This window comes from Biomphalaria glabrata, chromosome 2 (genome assembly GCF_947242115.1).
Source record: "Biomphalaria glabrata chromosome 2, xgBioGlab47.1, whole genome shotgun sequence".
Classification (NCBI taxonomy): domain Eukaryota; kingdom Metazoa; phylum Mollusca; class Gastropoda; family Planorbidae; genus Biomphalaria; species Biomphalaria glabrata.
The window spans coordinates 46,710,033-46,733,456 of NC_074712.1; the positions used below are offsets into that span (position 1 = coordinate 46,710,033).

At 35.0% G+C, this 23,424-nt stretch overlaps 1 protein-coding gene across 1 annotated transcript; it reads right to left on the minus strand.

Annotated features, from left to right (window-relative positions):
* Window positions 1-311: 311 nt before the first annotated feature.
* On the minus strand, window positions 312-18,304 carry LOC106053501 (aconitate hydratase, mitochondrial-like). The gene is made up of 21 exons (XM_013209062.2): window positions 18,174-18,304; window positions 15,280-15,348; window positions 14,556-14,635; window positions 14,348-14,414; window positions 14,152-14,223; window positions 12,805-12,924; window positions 12,227-12,319; window positions 12,036-12,105; window positions 11,849-11,937; window positions 9,650-9,800; window positions 9,208-9,312; window positions 8,907-8,998; window positions 8,334-8,439; window positions 8,086-8,243; window positions 4,588-4,846; window positions 4,115-4,320; window positions 3,922-4,019; window positions 3,745-3,838; window positions 2,305-2,437; window positions 1,875-1,996; window positions 312-1,780 (listed from the first exon to the last, which is right to left on the minus strand). Exons 1-21 carry the CDS (start codon window positions 18,204-18,206, stop codon window positions 1,640-1,642), a joined length of 2,358 nt encoding a protein of 785 aa, XP_013064516.1. The 5' UTR covers window positions 18,207-18,304; the 3' UTR covers window positions 312-1,639.
* Window positions 18,305-23,424: the final 5,120 nt, after the last annotated feature.

The following is a 23,424-nucleotide window of genomic DNA, read 5'->3' on the forward strand; positions in this document are numbered from 1 at the left end:
GTCAGACTTTATCAACGCCACTCGTTGATCAAGAAACATGAAAAGGACCAAGATGCCTGTGTGTAGTCACTGAATGAACTGTGTCTGTTCTATTTATGTGTATGTTTCTGTTGTGTTGACTTTATATGAGAAAAGAGTCCTTGTAATCACAACAAATTTCCATAAGGATCAATAAAGCAGTCTTAGTCTTTTAAAAAAAAGAGTCAAGTTTCACTGAAACATTATAAACTAAAACACTTCTAGCACCACACACACACACTTCAAACTTTATATTCCGCAAGTTTTTTGAGAACAACTTCAAACACACCAAGTAAACAGTATCACAGTTTATGTTTATTTATTCTGATCTGGGCCATTTTATATAGGTAATGATGGAACAAGATGTTTAGAAATAAACATGTCATCTATCATTTTATCTATTTACAAATCAATCATTAAATCATTCTACATCTAATGTAATCAATCAGTTTTTGTGAATATACAATTTTAATCCGAGAAATTACACAAATCATATGTTTCTAGTGATCAAAGTGTCTCTCGTCAAGAAATAAATATTTAAAAGAAAAAAAACATTCACCGGAGCTAATATAAAAACATCTGACTCAGCCCAGCAATGTTAAAGATTCATGCATGTGTTCAGATTATCTTAAAAACTATTTTAGGTTATCATTCTCACACAAGTAATGATTCTTAACAACTATGGACATTATCCTACAGCATTATTTGAACTTAACAGTCACTAATACAGGGTGATCATGTCTAGTACAATACTTGATATCTACTCATTTACATATGTATACAAATCTCAATAATACAATGCAACCTTTGAAAAGCTCTTCTATTGATTGTGAAATGTATAAAGAAAAAAAAAAAAAAACAATTCTTCTACTTAATATTCTAAAGGACTAGCCCATCTATTGACAAGAGATGACATTCAAATATGCTCAGGGTAAATAAATCTGATGTTTTTGATAAAATTGTTTAGTCAGTGAAACCTTATAATGCTAACGAAATTGATTTCTAAACTTTTAAAATTTGATTGTACTCTCTTAGCAATTTCTTTTGTTTTCTCTCATTCTTAGAGAATAATTTATCATCTATAATAGATTGTACTGCTGTTGGCATAATATAGACAAGAAAAACTTCCCCCATTCAGATGTACCAAGCACTTGAATAACAAAAGACAATGCCAGAAAGCACATTTGAGTGAAGTATTACCATTTCTGATTATAAATGAGTTTTGCAAGTAAAGTGAAGTTAAGGTTTGTCATAAATAGAGAAAAAAAAATAGACCCATTTAACAGAATAGATGATATTTGATACAAATGGAAATAAAGTAGTTTCAACAATCTTATTTTATCTTACGTTTTATTTCCAGTACTTATGAGGACTATTTTAATTAAGCTTGAACTGTGATAGAGTTTGGTAAATCCGAGAGTTTAAGAAACACTTTTCTAAAATAATGTAAAAAAAATTCATAAATGATGTAAAATTCTACGATAGTAAACTATCAATGATAATATAAGTAGAAAAAATTTTATTGAGTCAGGTCTAAGATCAAATTAATTGATGGCTGTAACAGTCACAATGAGATAGTACTAACGTATTAGGGGTAACTATTTCTATAAGAAAACCAATGTTACTTCTGTTTGGCTATTTCAGCCATTCTGTTGAGAGCACTACCTGCTCTAAACCACTCTATCTGTCCAGCATTCATTGTGTGTTTCAGTTGAATTTTGTCCACGCTTCCATCCTTGTGTTTTATGTGACATTCAACTGGCTGGAAATGGATTGTTCAAGGTAGAAGAGTTAGTTTTTGTCTTTATACGTTGGCATAAAACTAAAAATGTCAAGAAGAAAATATTGGCTAGTACCTTTCCAGCGGCAAGGTCTTTGAGTCCCACCAAAGAAATTCTGTCAGATGGTTGAATCTTATCATAGTCAGCTGGATTTGAAAAGGTCAGAGGTAACAAGCCCTGTTTTTTCAAATTAGTTTCTGAAAAGTGAAGAAAGCAAAATTTGTGGAAAGATGAAAGACCATAAAACAAGATTTGTATCAATAACAAAAATGAGTTTTCTAAATAGATAATAAAAACTGTAAAATCAAAGGGGAAAAATATTCATGAATATTCATTTTTATCAAGCAAAAATGTGAACAGTTAGGTTTTAATATTCTTGAAAGCAGTTAAGCGTTTGTCTAAAAGAAAGTGGGTTCCAAAACCTCAGTCAATCTTGAAAACTCCCCCAGAATGTCAGCTATTATATACCACCTCCACCTGAACAGATCTTTATGTTAAAACTTACCATGAATGCGAGCAAAGCTCTTGACAATAATGGCCCTGCCTCCAAGATGCCTGGGTTCCAATGCAGCATGCTCCCTGCTGCTGCCTTCACCATAATTTTCATCCCCTATCACAACCCAGCCTTGTTTGTTAGCCTTGAGGAGAAAAACAATTTTTGAAATAATGCCTTTGCCAAATACGAGTGCATATAACAACTAGCTGAGAATACACCATTTTATGCACAGTTTTAAACAAATCTAAATTTTGTGTTAAATTTAAACTTTTTTTTTTATCATTTACTACAGAAATAAGTAGAGGCCCTTTAACTTGAACATATAGAAGTCATTTATTAATCAAAGAAGAAAAAATTGATTGAAAATTAGTGATTTTAAATCCACTTAAACAGCATGCAGAGAAATGTTTGTTTGTAAAATGTTTTACATGTTTCGGATGTTCCTTCAGAGTTGAAGATAATTACTTCCTAGTCCAAACCTCCCGCAGGACGACGGGGATGGGAGCAGGCAGGGTTTGAACCCGGGACCATCGATAAATCTGAACGACAGTCCAGCGTGCAAGCCGCACGACCAGGCAAATTTTCAATGAATTCTTCAAATAGAATGACACAAGGTCAGAGGTAACAAGCCCTGTTTTTTCAAATTTGTGTGATAAATGAATCTGCAGTGAAACTACTGAACACTAATGTACAACTGATTCCCCAAACGTTTGCCATTTTCATATTCCTTTATCCTAGTAGCTTCTTGAAGTTTTAGGATGAAAAGAATCTGAAAGAATGTAAACCTCTGGATTTTTATACGCTATTTTTTACTTTACTTGTGAGTTCTCGAAAAATAACTTCCGTTGTTATTAGCAAAAACCTGGACATTTAAACATAACAATAATTTGAAACAATGTAAATTTAAGATGGGAAAAACCTTAAAGGCAAGTGATTTCATGATGAAGATTTTAAAAAAATGGTTTTGAATCTCTTTCAGAGAAAACAAAATGTCCTCTTATAAGAAACTTTTACATAGATATAAGTTTGATACTCCACATTTAAAAACAAAACAACTTTATTTTTTGCCATCATGGCATTTGTAGTTTAGTAACTCACTAAGTGTTGAATTACGTTTAATATTTTTCATGAATATTAGTTTAGTAACCCAAGTAGGGTTGAATTATGTTTAATATGTTTCATGAATGAATATATATTTTTTTTAATGTGATAAAGAAAATGTAGTTATTATTGTTTGATTTTGATTTGATTTTGATTTTAGGCACATCGGCACAATTTAGGCCATGTCATGCCTGTGTTATTATTGTAATCCTTCAATTTAACTATTTAAATCTAGTTTTGATGATCAATAGATGAATAAGATTCAAATGGTTGAACCAAATATGTACTGGTACTGCTAGTATTAAAAACAAGATTAACAAAATGTAGGTCAACAAAGTTTGTACCAACCTTGTAATACCGAGCGGTATCTGGCACAGCACCAGAATCTCCTGTCAGTTGGTTCGTCACCTTATTCATTTCATTATTTTCTATGTTTACAGCGCTAAAGAAATAAAATTTCATGGAAATTAAAAAGCTGTATCAATAAAAAAAAATAAAAATTGCTTTAATAGAGTAATATTTTACCCAATGAGCAGATTGTTGGAGATATTGTCTAGATGACCCCTGTACTTGAGCCACTGACCAGCTGCACTGATGTGGTCAGTTGTGCACTTTCCTTTGGCCTAAAATGAAAGCAATTCATCTAATGAATATTTTTTTCTCTAATTATTCAAAGTGTTAGGGGTTATCAATTAGCCTTTTAAACCTCTTGTATTACCTTTATTAAGATAATCAAATCCTCCAAATCTTTTCCATCCCATTTATCAAAAGGTGTTAACAATTGTAAGCGTTTGCTATCAGGGGCAACTACTACATTCACAGAGCTGCTATCAGTAGGTGGAGCTTGGTAGGTATCCTCCCCAGGGTCAAAACCAGCTTTTGGAAGCTCCTCTGCTGTTGGACATTGTAGTTTAAACTTTTCTCCTGGAAAATTTTTAAAAATTCACTATGCAAGGCAAAAAAAAAAGTTTGGACAATAAATACAGAGACTAACATTACAATATTAAAATCTTAAATTATTTTTTTTAAGCATTTATAGAATGTCTCTGGAGTTTACGTATCTAATGTAAGTACCTGACAAATGCATTTAGGCAACATAACATAGATTATCTTTAATTCATAAGTCATTAATATCTCTTACTTTGCAGGGTACTTATATAAAATAAAAGTATCACCGTCCAATCTACTTACCATTCTGACCAGTCAGACTGTCTGTTAGAGGATTGAAACTTAAGTCACCAGCAATAGCCAGGGCTGTGACAAGCTCTGGAGATGTGACAAAGGCATGGGTAGCTGGGTTGGCATCATTGCGGCCTGTAAAGTTGCGGTTATAGGATGATACAATGGTGTTCTTGACTCCCTTCTTGACATCTCTTCTATCCCACTGACCAATGCATGGCCCACAAGCATTAGCTAAGACAACACCCCCTATTTGTCTGAGAACAGTGGCCTGTCATAGAAAAAGGTTATATTTACTAATATTTAAATAAATGACACAGAATAAATACAAACTACAATTTTTTGAAAGATGCACAAGTTTTCTCTCAACCAAAACAAAATTTTAAGTAAATTTCAATAAGAAGAAAATGACCTATCGATCTATTTTTTCTAGCCTCTAGACCAGTGTTTCTCAAACTGTGTGCCGCAGCACACTAGTGTGCCGCCGAAAATTTGCAGGTTTGCCGCAGGAGTTTTTACTATTAAATTATTTTTATTTTATGTTGCGATGACATCCCCACTTACAACGACCAGTAATAGTAGTGGATCGCTCCATATTGACGGAAAGGGGTGTTAGCTTTTCAGGTTATGGAATTGTCCACTATACATATATTATTATAATGACTAAAATGTAGACCGCCTTAGCAGGCGCACAGCAGTTCTTGAATTGGTAACGATAATAATAAGCGATGTGTTTCATGTAAATTTGTTAGGTGTATGCTAATAATAACAAATTATCAATAAGCCTTATTCATTGTTATCCATGGAGAAATACGTTAGCAAGAATGAAACTGCGAAAGCGTTAAATGAAAAGCAAGGAACCAAACGAAGGTACAAAGAAGATTACATCGGATATGGTTTCATATCTTCTGGACCTGAAGATGCTCCATTGCCATTCTGTCTGATCTACAATGCAAAACGCAAGAAAGCACACACAGAGGCTGAATCAATCATTGCAACAGCTTTAGCAATAGTTGCTGAAACTATCCTTGGACCCGATGCCGCAAAAAAAATTAAAAAAGTTCCTTTGTCAAATGATACTATCTTGCGCAGAATTGAAGACTTATCCTCAGATTTACAAGATCAAATCTGCGAACACTTCGACGTGACTGACGATGAAGTATCTCTTCTGTGATCTCTTCAAGCTGATGAATCCACTGACATTAGCGGCAAAGCCCAGCTGCTAGCTATTATTCGGTTCATAAAGGATGAAAAATGTGTCAACGAATTCTTAGTTTGCAAAGACTTACCAACTACGACCAAAGGTGAAGATATTTTCAAAGTGGTGAACGAAAACATTTTGCTCTTCAAACTACAGTGGAAAAACTATGTCAGCGTTTGCACCGATGGCTGTCCTTCCATGCAGGGAATTAGAAAGGGATTCGTCACTCTTGTGCGTCAACAAAATCCAAATGTATTAATTGTTCACTGCATGATCCACAGAGAAGCTCTTGCCTTCAAATCTTTACCGAAAGATTTGATGTCTGCTCTGGATCAAGTGATTGAAGTTGTACACTTCATCAAATTTCGATCGCTTGCATCCTGACTTTTCTCAGAGCTTTGTGAAGCAATGGATTCAGACTACAAATGTCTCCTGTATCACACCAACGTTCGTTGGCTCTCCGGGGGAAAAGTGTTAATATAAAGCGTGTCGTCCAACTCAAGGCTGAGCTGATTTCATTCTTGTAGGCTGAAAAAAAAAGGCTTTGGATTTTCTATTTATGATGAGATCTGGTGGGTTGAGGTGACATTTCTCTCTGATTTATTTGAGAAATTAAATTTATTGAATTTAAGTCTTCAAGGACCGTCAGAAACCATCATCACTGCATCATCAAAACTGAAGTCATTTGGTGAAAAATTGTCTTTGTAGCAAAGTAAGATCTCGAAAGGAGTCTTCGACTGCTTTTCTACTTACAATGAATGTGCTTCAAATAAAGAAAGCACCCCCAAAATTCTGTACACTTTGACACACCTGCAGTCAGCATTGCAGTATTACTTTCCAACAGTTGGAAGTAATGAGTATGGATTCAGCTATCCATTTGGAAACAATGAAGCTACAAATCTGACAACTGAGAAGCAGAGCAGCTCATTGATTTAAAAAACGATGCAGTTCTTAAGTCAAGTTTTGCTGAGAAAAGCCTGTTTTGGATTTCAATCAACAAGTTATATCCTGCAATCAGTTTAAAAGCAATCAAAATAATTCTTCCATTTGCATCTTGATGGTTTTGTGAGTTTAGATTTTTAGCACTGACTGAAATAAAATCTAAGAAAAGAGAGAGACTTCTTACAATAGACGATGAAATGCGAGTTTGTTTGTCGACTTTGGAGCCTCATTAGATCGGATTTGCTCTCAAAAATAGGCGCACACTTCACATTAAATGTAATACTTAAAAACGGGTAAAATCTTTTTTTTTTCTTTTTATTTTAAAACAACTGATGCTTTTCATGGTGTGCAGCGAAATTTTTGTAGTTTTTTTACTGTGCCGCCAGACAAAAAAGTTTTGAGAAACACTGGTCTAGACTCTAGGTCTTCAGGCAAATGCAAACTTAATTAATTTAATTCTTCAATCATTGATTCTAGTTCTGATCTAAAAACGATGTAAATATGGTTATCTAGTCCATCCTAAATCTAAATCCTACCTCTATAATACTCTAGACCAATATAGGTCTAGACATAGGCTAAGGCTCTATGTCTATATGGAACCTATACAAATATTAAAATATAAAACACGGAAAGAAAAAAAAAATTTTGCACTCGTGAATTTTTTTCTTTCTATTTCTAGATCTAGTACTAGGTACGCGAGTAGATCTAGACTAGACCTCGCATTAATCTAGACTATACCTATACTAAATACTATACTTTACAGTCTAGATCAGATCTAGATTGATCATAGAAATAGATCTAAACTCTAAATCGAGCCGATTCCAGGCGCTTTCCGTAGATCTAAAAATTCTAGATCTATAGAATGTTTACACTTTAAAGCAAAATAATGTATCGGTAAATAAGGCTTAGTGCGCATGCAAAGTGAAAGTCTCGCGAATCACGAGATATGAGACTGGTCGATTTTGTTTTAAAATGGCGGCTCGCGCGATCGGAACTAGCAAACTAAAATTAACGGGGAAAATGATAAGAAATTTCAAAAAACTAAATCAACTAAAAACAGGATTTTAACAAAATTGTAGAAGGCAAGCCCAGAGGGGGGAAAATCGGACCCCTCAAAACCCTGATTTCTGGGTTATTCCGGAAAAGTGGCCCCTGGTTACGCTGTTTTTTCCCCCCACATTTTTAGCAAAAAATTAACAAATTATATTTTTTTTTAAATATTGGGCAAAAATTTTTAGGAGACTCGATAAAAATTTTAGGAGAATTCTGGCAATTTTTAAGAGAATTTTAGGAGACTTTCTATTTTGTAGGAGATTTTAGGAGCGCTATGAACCCTGCAGTAATGAATATAGTAGACCAAATCTTACATAGCTATCCCTTTCAATAGTTGCTCTAATCTGTTCAGAGCCTGGAGTAATAGTGAAAGCAGCTTTAGCTTTCACTCCATGGTCAAGTGCTTGCTTAGCAATACTTGCAGATCTGCCCATATCTTCATAACTGCTGTTGGTACAACTTCCAATTAAACCTGAGGAAGAAATAAAACATTTAATAGGCTCCCCAAGTGTATTCTTCTAAATGCAAAGAATATATTATTATTTAGATATCAAATACTTACCAACTTTAACATCCAGTGGCCAACCTTTCTCTTTAGCCACCTGACCAAGTTTACTGATAGGAGTTGCCAGATCTGGAGTAAATGGTCCATTAACATGGGGTTCAAGCTGAAATGAAATAATAATTGGATACACTGATGTATCTTATTTAAATATTTTTGTATGTTCAACTTGGAAGTAAATACAAAAAAACGTAAGACTTACACAATAAATAGATAAACCTTATCCCAAACTTTCACATTGTCATTGTTTTGCTAGTTAAACTACTAATGAAGAATTGTTCACTAAAGCTAATCAACTTTTGTTACATTTTTAATATTTTCTATTTTGCATTAGGAGTTAAAAAACTGTAAAATAATAGTAATAATAAAAAAAAAGGAACAACATAAAAAATACTATTTATTGTTGATATTTTTATTTAATTAAAAAAACTTATTTTTTAATTTGAAAAAAAAAAAAAAAAAAGAGCTACCTTGTTAGAGAGGGGACATTGTGTTCTAGCTAATGCTCATATAAGACAAGTGCTAAGTGTATAAAAAGTAGAGATCATTTTTTTTTCTAACAGTCCAACATACTTCACTGAGATTGATTTCTATCAACTGATCATACTGAGCATTGGCATCTGAAGAAAGAAGGTCTTTGTACTCATTGGCAAGGCTGGCTATAGCTGAATAATGGAAAAAAATGTAGAATTCAATTAAAAGAACCATTTCATGAAGAGATTTGAACACAAAAACTATCAATAGTCAATTGGTCTTTACAAATTCAATTTGAACAGATGCATGGTTTCTTGAAGGTCTATGAGATTCAATTAATCACAGTTTAACAAAACAGGCAAAAAAAAACAACAGCTTCTATTTAAGAAGAGGTACAAACCTTCTCTATTGGTTGCCTTGAGATAATCTTGCATTCGGTGATTGTATGGAAATATAGATGTGGTTGCCCCAATCTCAGCTCCCATGTTACAGATAGTACCCATGCCTGGCAAAATGATGTACAGAATGTTACTATCAATACTAATAAGAAACCTCACTAAACATAATAACATTTTAATAGCAAGTGTACACAGAAATTCAACAATACTTAATATATCAACACAACTATATTAGATATTACAATAACAAAGTGGGGAATACAAAAGTAAAGTTCTATTTTAAAATATATCTCCAAGTGAAAGAAAAAGTTGTGTACCTATTTTTGTAATTGATGAACTAGCAGCATTATGATGGTAAGGATAAAACCAGCATTTAGTTTGTTTTTAATGTTGAATATTGCATTCACTTATTTGAGTATTTTGTATTTAGGCCCTAAAACACACCTGTACAGGAGATGGAGTCAACACCCGGTCCAAAATACTCCACTATGGCTCCTGTTCCTCCTTTGACTGTCAGTATACCAGCTAATTTAAGAATGACATCTTTGGCTGATGTCCATCCTGATAATTGACCTGTTAGCTTAACACCAATGACCTAGAAACAAGGAAATATTTTGTAGGAAGCTTTTAAAAAAATTCAAACATATCTGTTAAATACTAATACTCATATTCAGGTTAAAAAATCTAGCTAACAAGATATCCACAGTTAAACATCTAATCCTGTTTATTTTGGGGTGCATTTTGTAGTCCGAGTGTTTAAATAAGTGAGTAAGTAGCCAAGTTATTTACATAAGGTTGTATTAATCTAATACCTAATCAATGTCATTCCAAGAAGTATCAATATGTTGGAACATGTTGGAAGTGAATACAAAAAACGTAAGACTTACACAATAAATAGATAAACCTTATCCCAAACTTTCACATTGTCATTGTTTTGCAAGTTTAACCACTAATGAAGAATTGTTCACTAAATCTAATCAACTTTTGTTTTTATATATTGTGTTACATTTAAATCATTGGTAATGCAATATGCATCCTTTGAAGGCATCATGTGTGCAATTAGGAAGTTTTGAAATTGGTCAATAAGCACAATGTCTACACACTAATGACACAGATAAGACTACATTATCTGGAACATGTCAGATAGAAAATTCCCAAAGCAATGTAAAGCTTGAAGAGGGAATCACAAGAGGCACTCAAGACAAACCTAAAGAGATGTTTGTGATAGTGACCTCAAGACTACAGCTTTTAATAGAAGTCTGTAAAAAGAAATAGATCAAGATTGGACTACATAGAGACAAACTAAAACTACACATAATGGCTTGAAGAGAGAATCACAAAGGACTGAAGGGACCTTAGACAAAAGAAAGCACCTGAAAGGTCTAAAACATGCACAAGCTGTGGTAAAGTTGGCAGCTCAAGAAAATGGCTCATAAGACACAGAAGATTCTGTAACCATTCAAAGAGAAGAAACCAAAACCAGTAATTCATTTGGGCACTTCCAATGTCTTGTGAGACACAAGAAGTTATATATATATTGTTATAAACCTGGTGGTGGCACAGAGAGGGGTAGTGGTGTGTGTAGTCAGCCGACGCAAATCGCCCCAGGCCAGCGCTAGACGAGCGGTCAACCGTGACGAGCTACGACGGTCAGCAGAGTCGAATATCAACAGGACGGTTCGGAAGGATCGCCGTCGTGAACAGAGCTCAGGAGCGTCACGAGAGTTGTAGTCATCTGACCACCTAGAAACATCGAGCGGCGTTCTGTCCGGTTCGAGAAGGCCAGTAGGGACCCTATATAAGAGAGGAGGTGTCGCAGTGAAGACGGTCGAGAAAAGGGGCTCAATACAGCAAGGTTCAGAGCCCGGTTCACTACAGTCCGGTCGACTACAGCACAGTTCAGCGGTGTGGTTCTGTACGGAGCATTACGAGGGTTCAGTGCGGAGTACCGTCAAGTACAGATGAGACGACTGGCGTCTTGATCTTGGTCTGTGATCGAGTCCGACACAATGAGCCTAGTGTGTGAAGTCAGTCCCGAACTGTTGAACCCAGTGCAAGCCCGGAACGAGACGGAGAAGCCAGTGCAAGAGTTGATACGGCGGTACGGTGTTATCGGAGAGATATTTGTACAGTGTACGTGTTGCCAATTGTACAGTATTGGCTGTTATTCAACTATTAAAGTGTTACGTTACTCTGGAGCCCTGAGTTGTCAAGTTCTTTACGTTGGTGGTGTATGGTGCAGTTTGCAGAGAGCCTGCATAGTGAGATTCGTAACAATATATATACTATTGCTCATTAAGACCATCAACTTAGTCCTAATATATAGTTCGTCCATCATGGTTCGATGATGACCACTTTTGTCATCCAGGGGGCTGAGGGCTTAGCACTGGGGTTCTGTGCCTTTTCATGTGGCTGGTGAGACCTAAGTGAGCCTGGAATGTTCACAGAAATCTCTGAACAGTATCTTTTTTTTTTTTTTTTTATTATTATACTTAAGAAATCATTACTATGGTAAACCAAGAGGGGCTCACACAGAACCTTCCTTCAGTGGAAAGCTTTCTGACTGAAAAGCATTTCAGCCATTATTATATGTAGGGTTGGTTATGATGGGGCACTTTCTGTACTAATGAGCTTCATTCATACCTTAGGGCACTTGAGTTCCCAGGGAATGTTGGCCATTACATCCACAGCATCAGCTCCACCAACACCAATACACAAGCCACCCAAACCACCTAAGAGAGAGACACAAAAATTGACAATGTCACCTGATGTACATGACTGACAGAAAATGACAAACAAATGGTATAGTCAATAAACACTTCTAAGTTACCTCCATTTGGTGTGTGGCTGTCAGTTCCAATCAATAAAACACCTGGGTAGCCATAGTTTTCTAGAACAATCTTTGGAATAAAAAGAGAACCAAATTCAACTTAATTGAAAAAGTATGTACAAAACTTTTCTTCTACACAAATAATACAAACAATAAATAAGCAAACAAGCTAAAATTTTTTGTTATGGTACCTGGTGAATAATGCCACTGCCTGGTTTCCAAAACCCAACACCAAATTTAGCACTTGCTGTGGCTAGAAAGTCATACACTTCTTTGTTTATTTCCTTTAGGAGAAACAAGAAACCTTTATTTTTTTGTAGTTTTCAAACAACACAAAGTGGATTTAAATTCATAGAATACCTCTAGATTAAAATAAAATTAAGTATATTGGTATACCACTGAAGAGGGCCAACAAACATGATTGAGAAATTCAAAAGCTAAAGAAGCAGTATACATTTAGTCACCCTAAACAACTTAGCAGGTTTTACAGCAATTATATATCAATGCTAAACATTACAAGAACTTGTGACTAGTAAAACATTTTTAAATAAAAAGGTTCAATTAACATCTAAGAAAAATGTGTGCAGTCAAATACATGAGCAGATAGCTTCTAATCGCCCACACCTGTTGACTGTACGTTTGTTTATTTAGGTTGTAAAATGATTTAAAATTGGAAGTAGGGTCTACATCGTGTTGAATTACTAGCTCACTGAGGAGTCTAGACTTCCAGTTACAACCAATGACAAAGTGAACATAGCTAGGTACACACTTTTGCCCTGTTCAGATCCTTGTCTCCTCCAAGCTGGGCTTCAATGAGATGATCACAGTGAATTGTTGAAGGCACAGCCACTTTAGGGAGACCACTTGATATGAACTGAAGCATGGCCATCTGCATACAAAAAGATACATACAAACATGAAATAGTATCACCATTTTTAAAAGAGAATGGTGACTGGTTTGTAAAAATTTAAATCAATAAAGTTTATAAAAGAAAGGTTATTAACTACATATCTACATTTTTTATCTATTCGTAAATAGTGTTGTTCCCTCCCCATTTTAAATCAGAGGATGAAGCAGTCTACAAAAGGCAAAAGCAAATGAATTTTAATTTGTAAAATGTGTAAATGTCAAAGAGAAGGAGTGTGCTACCAGTATTTATCCTGTCCTGTCTCATGAGACAAACATTCTTTCCCCCTGCTAAAAAGTATTTGTGTTATGTAATAATTTCTTTTAATCAATTAGTTGAAACAAGTTTCAATCCTGTAATTATCCTTATGTTCCTCCTATATAGAATATCTAATTGGGTTTGATTTAGAAATAATTATGAATTGTAAAGAACAATGAAGGTAAAGTAAAATTTGAAACCAATTTCTTTCTTTTTTAAATATTTACTCTATCTATAAAATGAGATTTGTAAAAACATTTTTGAACATACTGAATTGAAAAGTTAAAATCATTTAAAATGCATACAATTTTTTCATAATTTTTAATTTCATAATTTTTAACATCAGACAGCTATAAGTAGGTCTACAAAAAAATGAGGTTTCTATTTCTAGATTTTTAATCAAATCAATAGCTTTTATATAACTCAAAATACATAGAATTTTAGATTTAAGAGTTGAATTTTTTTTAATTCTCAGGTTGCTGACCCCTTATGAAATATAACATCACCTTTTTTCTGTTGTTTCACATTCCAGTTAACATATTATGGAAATAAGGTGTAGATTCGATCAATTCATATTATAATAATAGATCTATATGAAAATGTTCGAGAATGTATTAATACATGCTTCAATACCAAATATCTTTATACATATAGAAGCCCAAAAGAAAAAATATATCTCCTAGTATAAGTTCTAAATCTAGGCACATAGCTGAGTGATAGGCCAAGAGTAATAGTCCCCAATTCAGATTTCTAGCATGAATTAATTGATATTCTGTAGACCACTAAACTTTAAAAGGTACAACAAAAAGGTCAAATATAAGTTGCTGTCCTGTTTATAAAAATGACCTGAGCTACAGAAAGAGATGAACCTAAGTATCACTTTTTTATTGAAAATTATTTATTTCTAAAAAAAAAAAAACAATAAAAACTTGAAATGGTAAAATGTTTTACCTGAGCTGTAGCATCTTGCATAGCCACTCGATCAGGCCTTAACTTTAGGTAACTTTCTCCTCTTTTGATGTCCTACAATCAAATAAATATATATTTATAAGTATAATGTAGATCTGTATATACATATATTTGAAACTTAAATAAAAAAAAAAGCATGTTTATAACCTCAATTTAATTTAATCGAAAAAATATTCACCTGGTTTTTAGGATCATCAAGATGTCCATATAAAACTTTTTCAGAGAGAGTTAGTGGCCTTCCCAATCTATAATAATCAACAAGAGAATATGATTTAGTACTAGGCACAACTCTTCTGTTTCTAAACCAATCATAGATTTTTGTTTTTTGTGTAACATTCTTGAGAATGAAAGAAAAATCTATTGCAATAATTTGTGAGGATACATACTTGTTTTTGACAATTTGAACTTTGTGCTTAAGTTTGTCATAGTCGATTGACTGATCAGGTTCAAAACGACTCATTGGTGCCTAAAAGAATGTAAAAAGTTGAATTTTTTAAGCAATGTAAATGTTCAAAAAAAAAAAAAAAGAGTTTGGAAATGATGGATATGATGTCAATAAGCTTCCAAATGAATGTGAGGGTGTTTTTTTACCAATACAATTGCATAAGAACATATGGTTGGAACAATGTATACATATGTTCCTTTTAATATTTCTGTTAAGCAAATAAAAAGTATTGTTAATCTATAATTGTTATTTTTATTATGTATCTTTTATTCAATGGTTTATTGGTCATTACCTTATTCTGATAATATAAATTTCTATGGTATGACAATTCATTAAAAACAATTAGATTCTATTCTTGAATGAATCACTAATTTTTACATACTTTTCCTTCCTGTGAAAGTCACTTACACAATACCATACACCTTTTTTTTTTTTGGAAAGACAGATAACTATATATTAAAAGGAAAACAGTCAGTGAGACAAGACATCCAGGCCAACATTACCTCTAGATTTTGATATACGATGACAATAAAACTTTGTCATCCTGAATACACAAAAAATTGTTGTTTTTTTTCACAATAATAAAAAAAATAAATCATTTAGTTATGCATTTCCTTCATTAATGTTGTAAAATCTTTAAAAAATACATAAGAAAGATTACTAACCGTTTTGGCTGCTGCGAAAGCTGTTGCATGTAGATGCCGAAATGATCCATAGCCAAGTATTTCAAGGCCCTAGAAGAAAAAGTTGAATGGCTTAAATTTTTTAAAAAATTTAAATGAGGAGTGCTTGTTAAAATCAACAAAAAAAAAAAGAAAAGTGAAACCTCTTTGATATGATTTGTACATCATCTATGTACAACTTCCTCTAGATAATGAATATATTTTGTACACAATGACTTGTAGTCTTTAACAGAATGATTTTCAGGATCTAGATTAATAAAATTTCTTTTAGCAACCTACAGACGTGACCTGACAATCATACAATCACAGAATACATTTCAATATTTAAACCATTAAAGTAATATTTTTCTTATTGTAGACTTTTCTAATATGTTCACTAGATCTATTTTAAATCAGATCTAAAATGATATACCTTCATGTCACTTACTTTAAGTTGAAAGTACAGTTTTTTGTTTAATGAGACCTGATTAGTTAATTGTGGTAATGCATTGGGCTAATGAACAGCAGTTATGATAGCCACTTATCATCTTTGACCTCTAAGTATTACAGGTATAATGTAATTGTACAAAAATTACATTATAGACACAAGTACAACCTACTAAACTAAACTAAGCATAAATCTATTGTTAATTATTCTATATTATATATTTAGAGATGTAGAGGATAGTTGGCCTGATATTAAAATGCACACTGTAGTACCTACATTTCTATTAATATGTATTAAGTGGATGTGGTTCAATTAAGTGTCTGTCATGGAATGTACACAACTTTATTTTTAAAACAAAATAATGTGCTAAAAATATATGAATATATATACACCAAATATCTTTTATTAATCTTTTATTACAAAGACAATGCATGTTAATATAAATAGAAATAAAACTTGACATTAAAAATGCACATTACATACATACAGCATGGCCAGTACATTTTTTACTTTGTTTGTCTTGACCTTTAAGTGGGTTAGTTAGCATAGTTACATAGTGTTAAAATTTTATATTCTTTAACTACATCTCTATGACCAGATGTCTGTCTATCTATCTGCGCATATTAGTTTGTAGTATACTGTTAATAAATGCTGAATAAATTTAATTCATTAATGAGTGATAAGAGCTTAAAATGAAAAGGTGAAAAAAAAAGTAAAATAAAAATATAGAGTTTGAGTTTTTACGAAATGTTCTGTATAAATAGCTGTTTACTAGACAAATATAATCACTGCAAGTTACAACTCAAAACTAAAATATGTCTTATCTCCATGAAATTTTTTCCACAACTAAATCTCAATCCCACTTTTCCTTAGCCCCCTCCTCTAGACGGTTGCCTTAAACCAATCAAATTACTCCGTGCCAGCTGTCAAGATGTCACTGGATTTGATGACATCATAGGAAATTTCGACACTTGCATGCATGTGCGGTATTTCCATACTAGACTTAGGTTTATAAATTGATACATGACAAATAATATAAGTAGATCTAGATTCTAGACCTATAAGCAGTTGAATCAGTTGAACAAAAAAAAAAAAAAAAAAAAAAAAAAAAAAAAAAAAAAAAAAAAAATTCCCACATTCAGTCATTCACATTGCCCACAGTAAGTTATGTTTGAATATCAATATGAAAATATGAGTCAATATGACTATTTAAAAGAAAAAGAGTGTGTGGCATTTCTATTCTAAAAATAAATCACTCTTTTTTATTTCTACTTCACGTAAATAAATAAATGCTGAGTAGGATTGGCGTTTTCCATCCCCCTTCGTCCTGCGGGAGGGTTGGACTAGAAAGTAAACTATCGTCAACTCTGAAGGAACATCTGAAACAACACGTAAAACATTTTACAAACACTAAATAGCAGCACCGGACTTAACCACTGTGACCAAGAAGTCATGGAAAGAGGACAAGTAATCTACTATGTATATTTACAGGCCACTAAATAGCCGGACGGACTTAACAATTGAGGGGCCCTGGCCTATGCGAAACGGATTTCACGGGGCCAAGTTTGGGTAGGGAAGCGGGATAATAAGTGAAATTAAGAGTTAGTATTAGAAAATAGATTTGTCTATGCATTTTATTCATTCTTTACTACGTACAGAATTACTTTACGAGCCGTGCATGTAGCAAAGTCATACAGTATATCATAATAATGATAATAATTCTGTTTCCTACATAGATTGATAGATCACACTCAATAGCAAGAATTACCAAATGTTTCAATTTATCTTTGAGAATTGTTGACCTCAAGTAATTCTTCATTATTTTGAGGCGTGAAAAGCTTCTTTCACCAGATTACACAATTAGATCTAGTGACAATTACGGCTAATGCATAATGCCGTTTTTATTTATCGCGCGTAGGATTGGTGTTTTCCAAATTGAATGACACCCCAAAATGACAATTTTTGTCTATATAATATATTTATATATTTCCGTATATTTTAAAACTTTTTCGTATATTTTGCAATTTTTGGAGATTTCCAGGAGCTGCTGCTGGTAAATTGACAGGAGGGCACGGGAAATGTTTTAAGTTATAAAATTAAAAATGGTTTAATTTAAGAATTTATACACCTTGAATTAGCGCTGGTTCTATGAGTGAGGGGCCCACTACGGTCACATAGGTAAAAAAAACGTAGGTTGCAGTGGCCTAAGACCGCCCTCTCAAAATAGCGGCGTATCACCGTATACTATGGCTAAGCTGCTATATTTTTAATAATTTTAATTTTGACCTTCTCGACACCTTCATCAAAGAACCCTATTGCAATGTTGATGCACTTACTATTTTTAGTAAAATTAATACCATATCATATATAACAGTGCACCACTTTTATTATAAAAACATTCAAGAAGTCATTATTATCTTTATATTGACTAGTACTTTTATTACAATACCTTGCGGCCCGTATTTCTCATAACATACGCCATGATTATAAACGAAGGGAGACAAAGGGACGTAGATCTATCAGGAAGAACTACTCTAGCGTCTTTTATCTTCGAGTACTCCCCCCTTACTTAGTATCCCAGAATGCATTCAGACTATAGGCATAGGCAAGTGTTTCCCAATCTACAAGCGTACTAGTAAACACTGGCCTAGATCTAGATGTAGGTTCTAGATCTATTAGTTCCATGGTTTACCTTTCTTGAGAAGATTGTGGTGGATGAAAGCTCACATATAGATTATAGGTCTAGATCTTTAGGCCTAAAGACTAATAGATCTAGATCTAATCTTGATCTATAAAATTTAAGAAAATGAACCAACAGTATTACACTGGCGGATCCAGGGGGGGGGGGGGGGCGGTAGGGGCGATCGCCCCCCCCCACTCGGACGACCCCCCCCCCCGAAGGGGGGCGGACGAACTTTAGTATAGGATTCACACAATTTGTATACGAATTTATTACTTATGTTAAAAATATATACTAATTATTTATATTTCAACCTATTTTTAGATCATTTCGCCCCCCCCCCCTCTAGTATGTTGGCCGATTTGGTGGGGTTGGGAGGGGGCGATGGTATCAATCCCGCCCCCCCCTACACTTTCGAGTGGGGGGGGCGGTCCAATTTATTGGTAGAAATCACAGCCTGCTAACAAATCAATCAAATATCTATATCCTTGTAACTTGTTATTGATATTTTAACCGATCTTTATATTATGTCGTTCCTTGTTTGCCGATTGGTGTGGGGGGGGGGGACGAATACCTCTTCTGCCCTTCCCACCTAAACCCTTTGAGTGGGGGGGGCGGTCCGTTTTTATGGAGAAATCATAGTTTGTGAACAAAATTAGTTGAATTAATATATAAATTTTATATTATGTCGCTCCCTTTCTGGTGGGGTGGGGGGGGGCGATTGCATGTACTGCCCTCCCCACTCTAGCCCTCTGAATGCTGGGGGGGGCGGTCCTATTTTTGTGGAGAATCATAGTTTTTGAATAAAATTAGTTGAATATCTATATAATATAAACTACGTATTGATATGTGACCCATTGTAAATATGTCGTACCATGGGCGTAGCCAGGGGGGGGGGGTTGGGGTTCAAACCCCCCCCCCCCCCGAAATGAAATCCCCCCCCGAAGGGGGGGAGTCGAAATTTAATGACTGATTTTTTGCTTTGATTTTGTTTATTTTAGGTGAGTTTTTAATACTAAACCATCACTTGCCCCAGCACAAACAAAGGGGTTTTGAGTTTAAAACCCCCTAACAGGGGTTTTGAGTTTAAAACCCCCTACCAGGGGGGTTCAAGTTTAAAAACCCCTACCAGGGGGTTCGAGTTTAAAACCCCTACCAGAGGGGTTCGAGTTTAAAAACCCCTACCAGGGGTTTTGAGTTTAAAACCCCCCTACCAGGGGTTTTGAGTTTTAAACCCTCTACCTGGGTTTTTTGCAGTTAACTCCCCCTCTTCTATAAAACAAAACAAAAAAAATGCAAACAAAAATCCACTAATTCCAAGAGCACAGTTAAGGAAGATTTTGATTTTAAAACCCCCTATAAAATTTACGATAAACCCCCTCTTCAATATAAAAAAAAGCTAATTACGCACTCAAAATGTTATGAGCGTAGCTAAATGGATTTTGACTCAGATTTGAGTTTAAACCCCACTTCAGCGGGGTTTGAAGGTAAAAAAATACCTCTTTAATAATAAAAACAAAGCCAATTATACACTCAAAATGTTATGAGTGTAGTCAAAGGGGTTTTGAGTTTAAACTCCCCTCCAGTAGAGTTTGAAGCTAAAAAGTACCTCTTGAATATAAATAAAAGCAAATTACTCACTCTAAAATCTATGAGCGTTGCCAAAAGGGATTTGAGTTTAAACCCCCCGCCAGGGGGGTTTGAGGATAAAAAATACATCTTCAGTGTAAGAAAAAAAGCAAATTACGGACTCAAAATGCTATGAGCATTGCCAAAAGGGGGTTTGAGTTTAAACCCCCATTCAGAGGGGATTGATGCTAAAAATACCTCTTCAATATAAAAAAAAAAGCAAATTACACACTAAAATTATTTGAGCGTAGCCAATCCAATTGGGGGTTTTGTGTTTAAACCCCTCTTCCACAGATGGCTTTTTTTTAAAGTTTAAAACCCCTCCAGATGGTTTTGAGTTTAAGATCCTCCTACAGAGCATTTTGAGGTGGAAAACCCCCAACTTCTATTTTCGATATAAAATCTAAAGCAAACTACAGTCACTTAATGCCAAGAGCGTATTCAAGAGAGGTTACACATTTTTACCAGTGGCAGGGCTCCATTAATAAACTGCAGGGAATAGTCATCTGCCGAAATTGAAAAACACAAAATGTGGCTCAACAAAGATGGCTAAGACAGATTTTAGGAGTCAGTTATAGAGATCGGGTCTAAATCAAGGAAATCCTATGCCGAACTGGGAGTCGACCCATTAGTAAGATTGTGAGAGAGCGATGCATGAGGTTTGCGGGACATGTTCTTCGACAAAATAAATTACGCATAAGAAGAGTTGCAATGATATCCAAGTACAACTTGACGCCACTCATTCATGGAGGTCCTCATGGCAGGTGGGAAGAGGCTTCAAACATTACCAGTGACAGATTTTTATGGAAACAGCTTGACGTCAAATGCTCTGAACGGCGCAGTAAGAATAGGACATTAGGTTTTTGAAATAAAATTTTTTAATAGCAGGAAAATGCAGTGTAGATACCTCAGAATATGCATTTTGTTGGCTTTCAATACCAGAAATAGTGCTTGGGGGCGGGGCTACGCCCCGCGCTGGGGGAGCTCCTAGCGCTCCCCCAGTCCCCTTTGCTAGTAATGGCGGGGAATCTACAATTTTTCCACTCATGGAAGAACCTATTCTAGGTCACAATAAACGTCTTCCGAAAGAATGAAGGGTCAGAATGTAATAAAAATTATGTACACACACACACACATAAATACATATAATTTTTGTTTTCGCGGGGGGGGGGGGGGAAGAAAAAAAATCCACCCCCCCCAAACCCCCCCCCCCCCCCGAAAAAAAATCCTGTCTACGCCCATGTGTCGTACCACACTCTAATCTCAAATTGTATCATTAGTAAATTTAAATGAAAAAGGGTTGTACCAGGTGGGAGGGGCGATACATGCAATCGCATTTCCCCCATCGGACAAATCAATACTTTTTCTTTTTGTATTATAGTTAAGAAATTACAAAATTTAAAAAATCTGTCACTAATATAATTTATATATACTATAAATTAAATTCTTATATCGAGTCGCCCCATACCTATTCTTTAATGCCAAATGCAATCTTTAGCAGAAATTAGTAAAGGAACGAGGATTAATCGTTTTCACTCTACCGCCATTCCCATTTCCAGACAGAGTTTTTGTAATTTCACATGAAGTTATCATAAGTATTTTAAGAAAGACTTTGCATTGGAAAAGTTAGAATTCAAACGAAATTTTTCAGTATAAGAGTCATGATTGAGATGAGTTCTAAACTCAAATAACGTTTTCATAGTCACCTTTTCCCAACCTTTACTCAATCTGATATTTTTCTTGCTAAAAAAATTTGGGACTATAACTCACAATTTATACTGTAGTCTTCATGAATACTATTTATCGAATAAGTTTTTTTTTCGGCGGCGATCCTCAAAGCAAAAATCTAAATACGTGGGGTATCCTATCTTTTCAAGGAACAAATCGGTTTTATTTGCAATGTATTATGGGCCTATAAATTCAAATTAGAATATTTTTCAAGTCCAACATTATTCAAAAGGTCGTTTTTTAATAGTATGAATAATGAGCTTCAGGTCAGGAGAATGCGTTTCTGCAATGAATAATGCAAGAAAACGCTTTTGGCGTCGGGGCTTCGCCCCGAACTTCATTTATGGGTAATGAGTTGTAGATGTCATGAGAATGCGTTTCTGCAGAGAAGAATGCAAGAAAACGCTTTTGGCGTCGGGGCTTCGCCCCGAACTTCATTTATGGTTAATGAGTTGTAGATGTCAGGAGAATGCGTTTGTGCAGAGAATAATGCAAGACAAGGCTTTTGGCGTCGGGGCTTCGCCCCGAACTTCATTTATGGGTAATGAGTTGTAGATGTCAGGAGAATGCGTTTCTGCAATGAAGAATGCAAGAAAACGCTTTTGGCGTCGGGGCTTCGCCCCGTACTCCATTGATGAATAATGGGCTGTACTTGTCAGGAGAGTGCGTTTCTGCAGTGAAAAAAGCAAGAAAACGCTTTTGGCGTCGGGGCTTCGCCCCGAACTCCATTGATGAATAATGAGCTGTACTTGTCAGGAGAATGCGTTTCTGCAGTGAAAAAAGCAAGAAAACGCTTATGGCGTCGGGGCTTCGCCCCGAACTTCACCAGAGAACCTTATAGCGCTGCCCCAGTTGTTTTGTTTTTCGCCGAAGGTTGAGAAATGCTGCTTTTTTTATTCTCATATTTATATATATATATATACATATATATATGTGTGTGTGTGTGCGCGCGCGCGCGCGCGTGTGTGTGTGTGTGTGTGCGCGCGTGTGTGTTTGTGTGCGCGCGCGCGCTCTGTATGCACGTTTATGCGTAGGGTTAGGGTTTACTGGGCGTTAGGGTTAGGGTTTGGAAAAAAATCGCCCCCCCCCCCCACTCCAAAGTTCTGGATCCGCTTATGCAGTATTATGACTAACTCCTTTGTCGAATCTTATCTTATACAGATAATATTTCATAATATAGTAGCCTAAATATAGTCCTAAGTGTATCAGTGTGTTAACCTAGTCGTTCATGTTAATTAGATATTTAACCTCTGCTTTGTCGATTCAATATACCCATTCTATTTTCTAATCATACTCTAACGACCTCTTTCTCAAACTTTACTATACCCCCCTCCCCAAAAAAACGTTCGCCATCCCTATTGCGGGGCTGGTCTTAAATAATTGGAGGCGAATTGAATTTGGTGGCCCGATTGAAATAAACAAAAACAACTAAACAGCTGAAAATAAATTACGCATTTTATTTTAAAACCTAGTGCACTCTAACATTAACATTGGGTTAAGTTTCACTATTTCTTCTTTTAAAAAAATTGTTATAAGTCCTGTGCGGGCACCTACCAATCAGAGTCCCTAGGCGGCCCTCTAGTTTGCCTAAGGCCGACCCTGCCCTTTAACTAGCTGGGGACTTGGGAAGCGCTGTAAGCTCACACAGTGGAGTCTGGAAGTG

Bases quoted from the DNA above. Each gene is read 5' to 3' on its own strand.
- LOC106053501 (XM_013209062.2), bottom strand. From the start codon at position 18,206: ATGGCGTATGTTATGAGAAATACGGGCCGCAAG. The intron at 12,925-14,151 runs GTAAAACATTTT...TTTTGTATGCAG, and splicing joins TGCAAGATGCTACAGCTCAG to ATGGCCATGCTTCAGTTCAT. The intron at 9,801-11,848 runs GTATGAATGAAG...CCTTGTTTCTAG, and splicing joins GGGAACTCAAGTGCCCTAAG to GTCATTGGTGTTAAGCTAAC.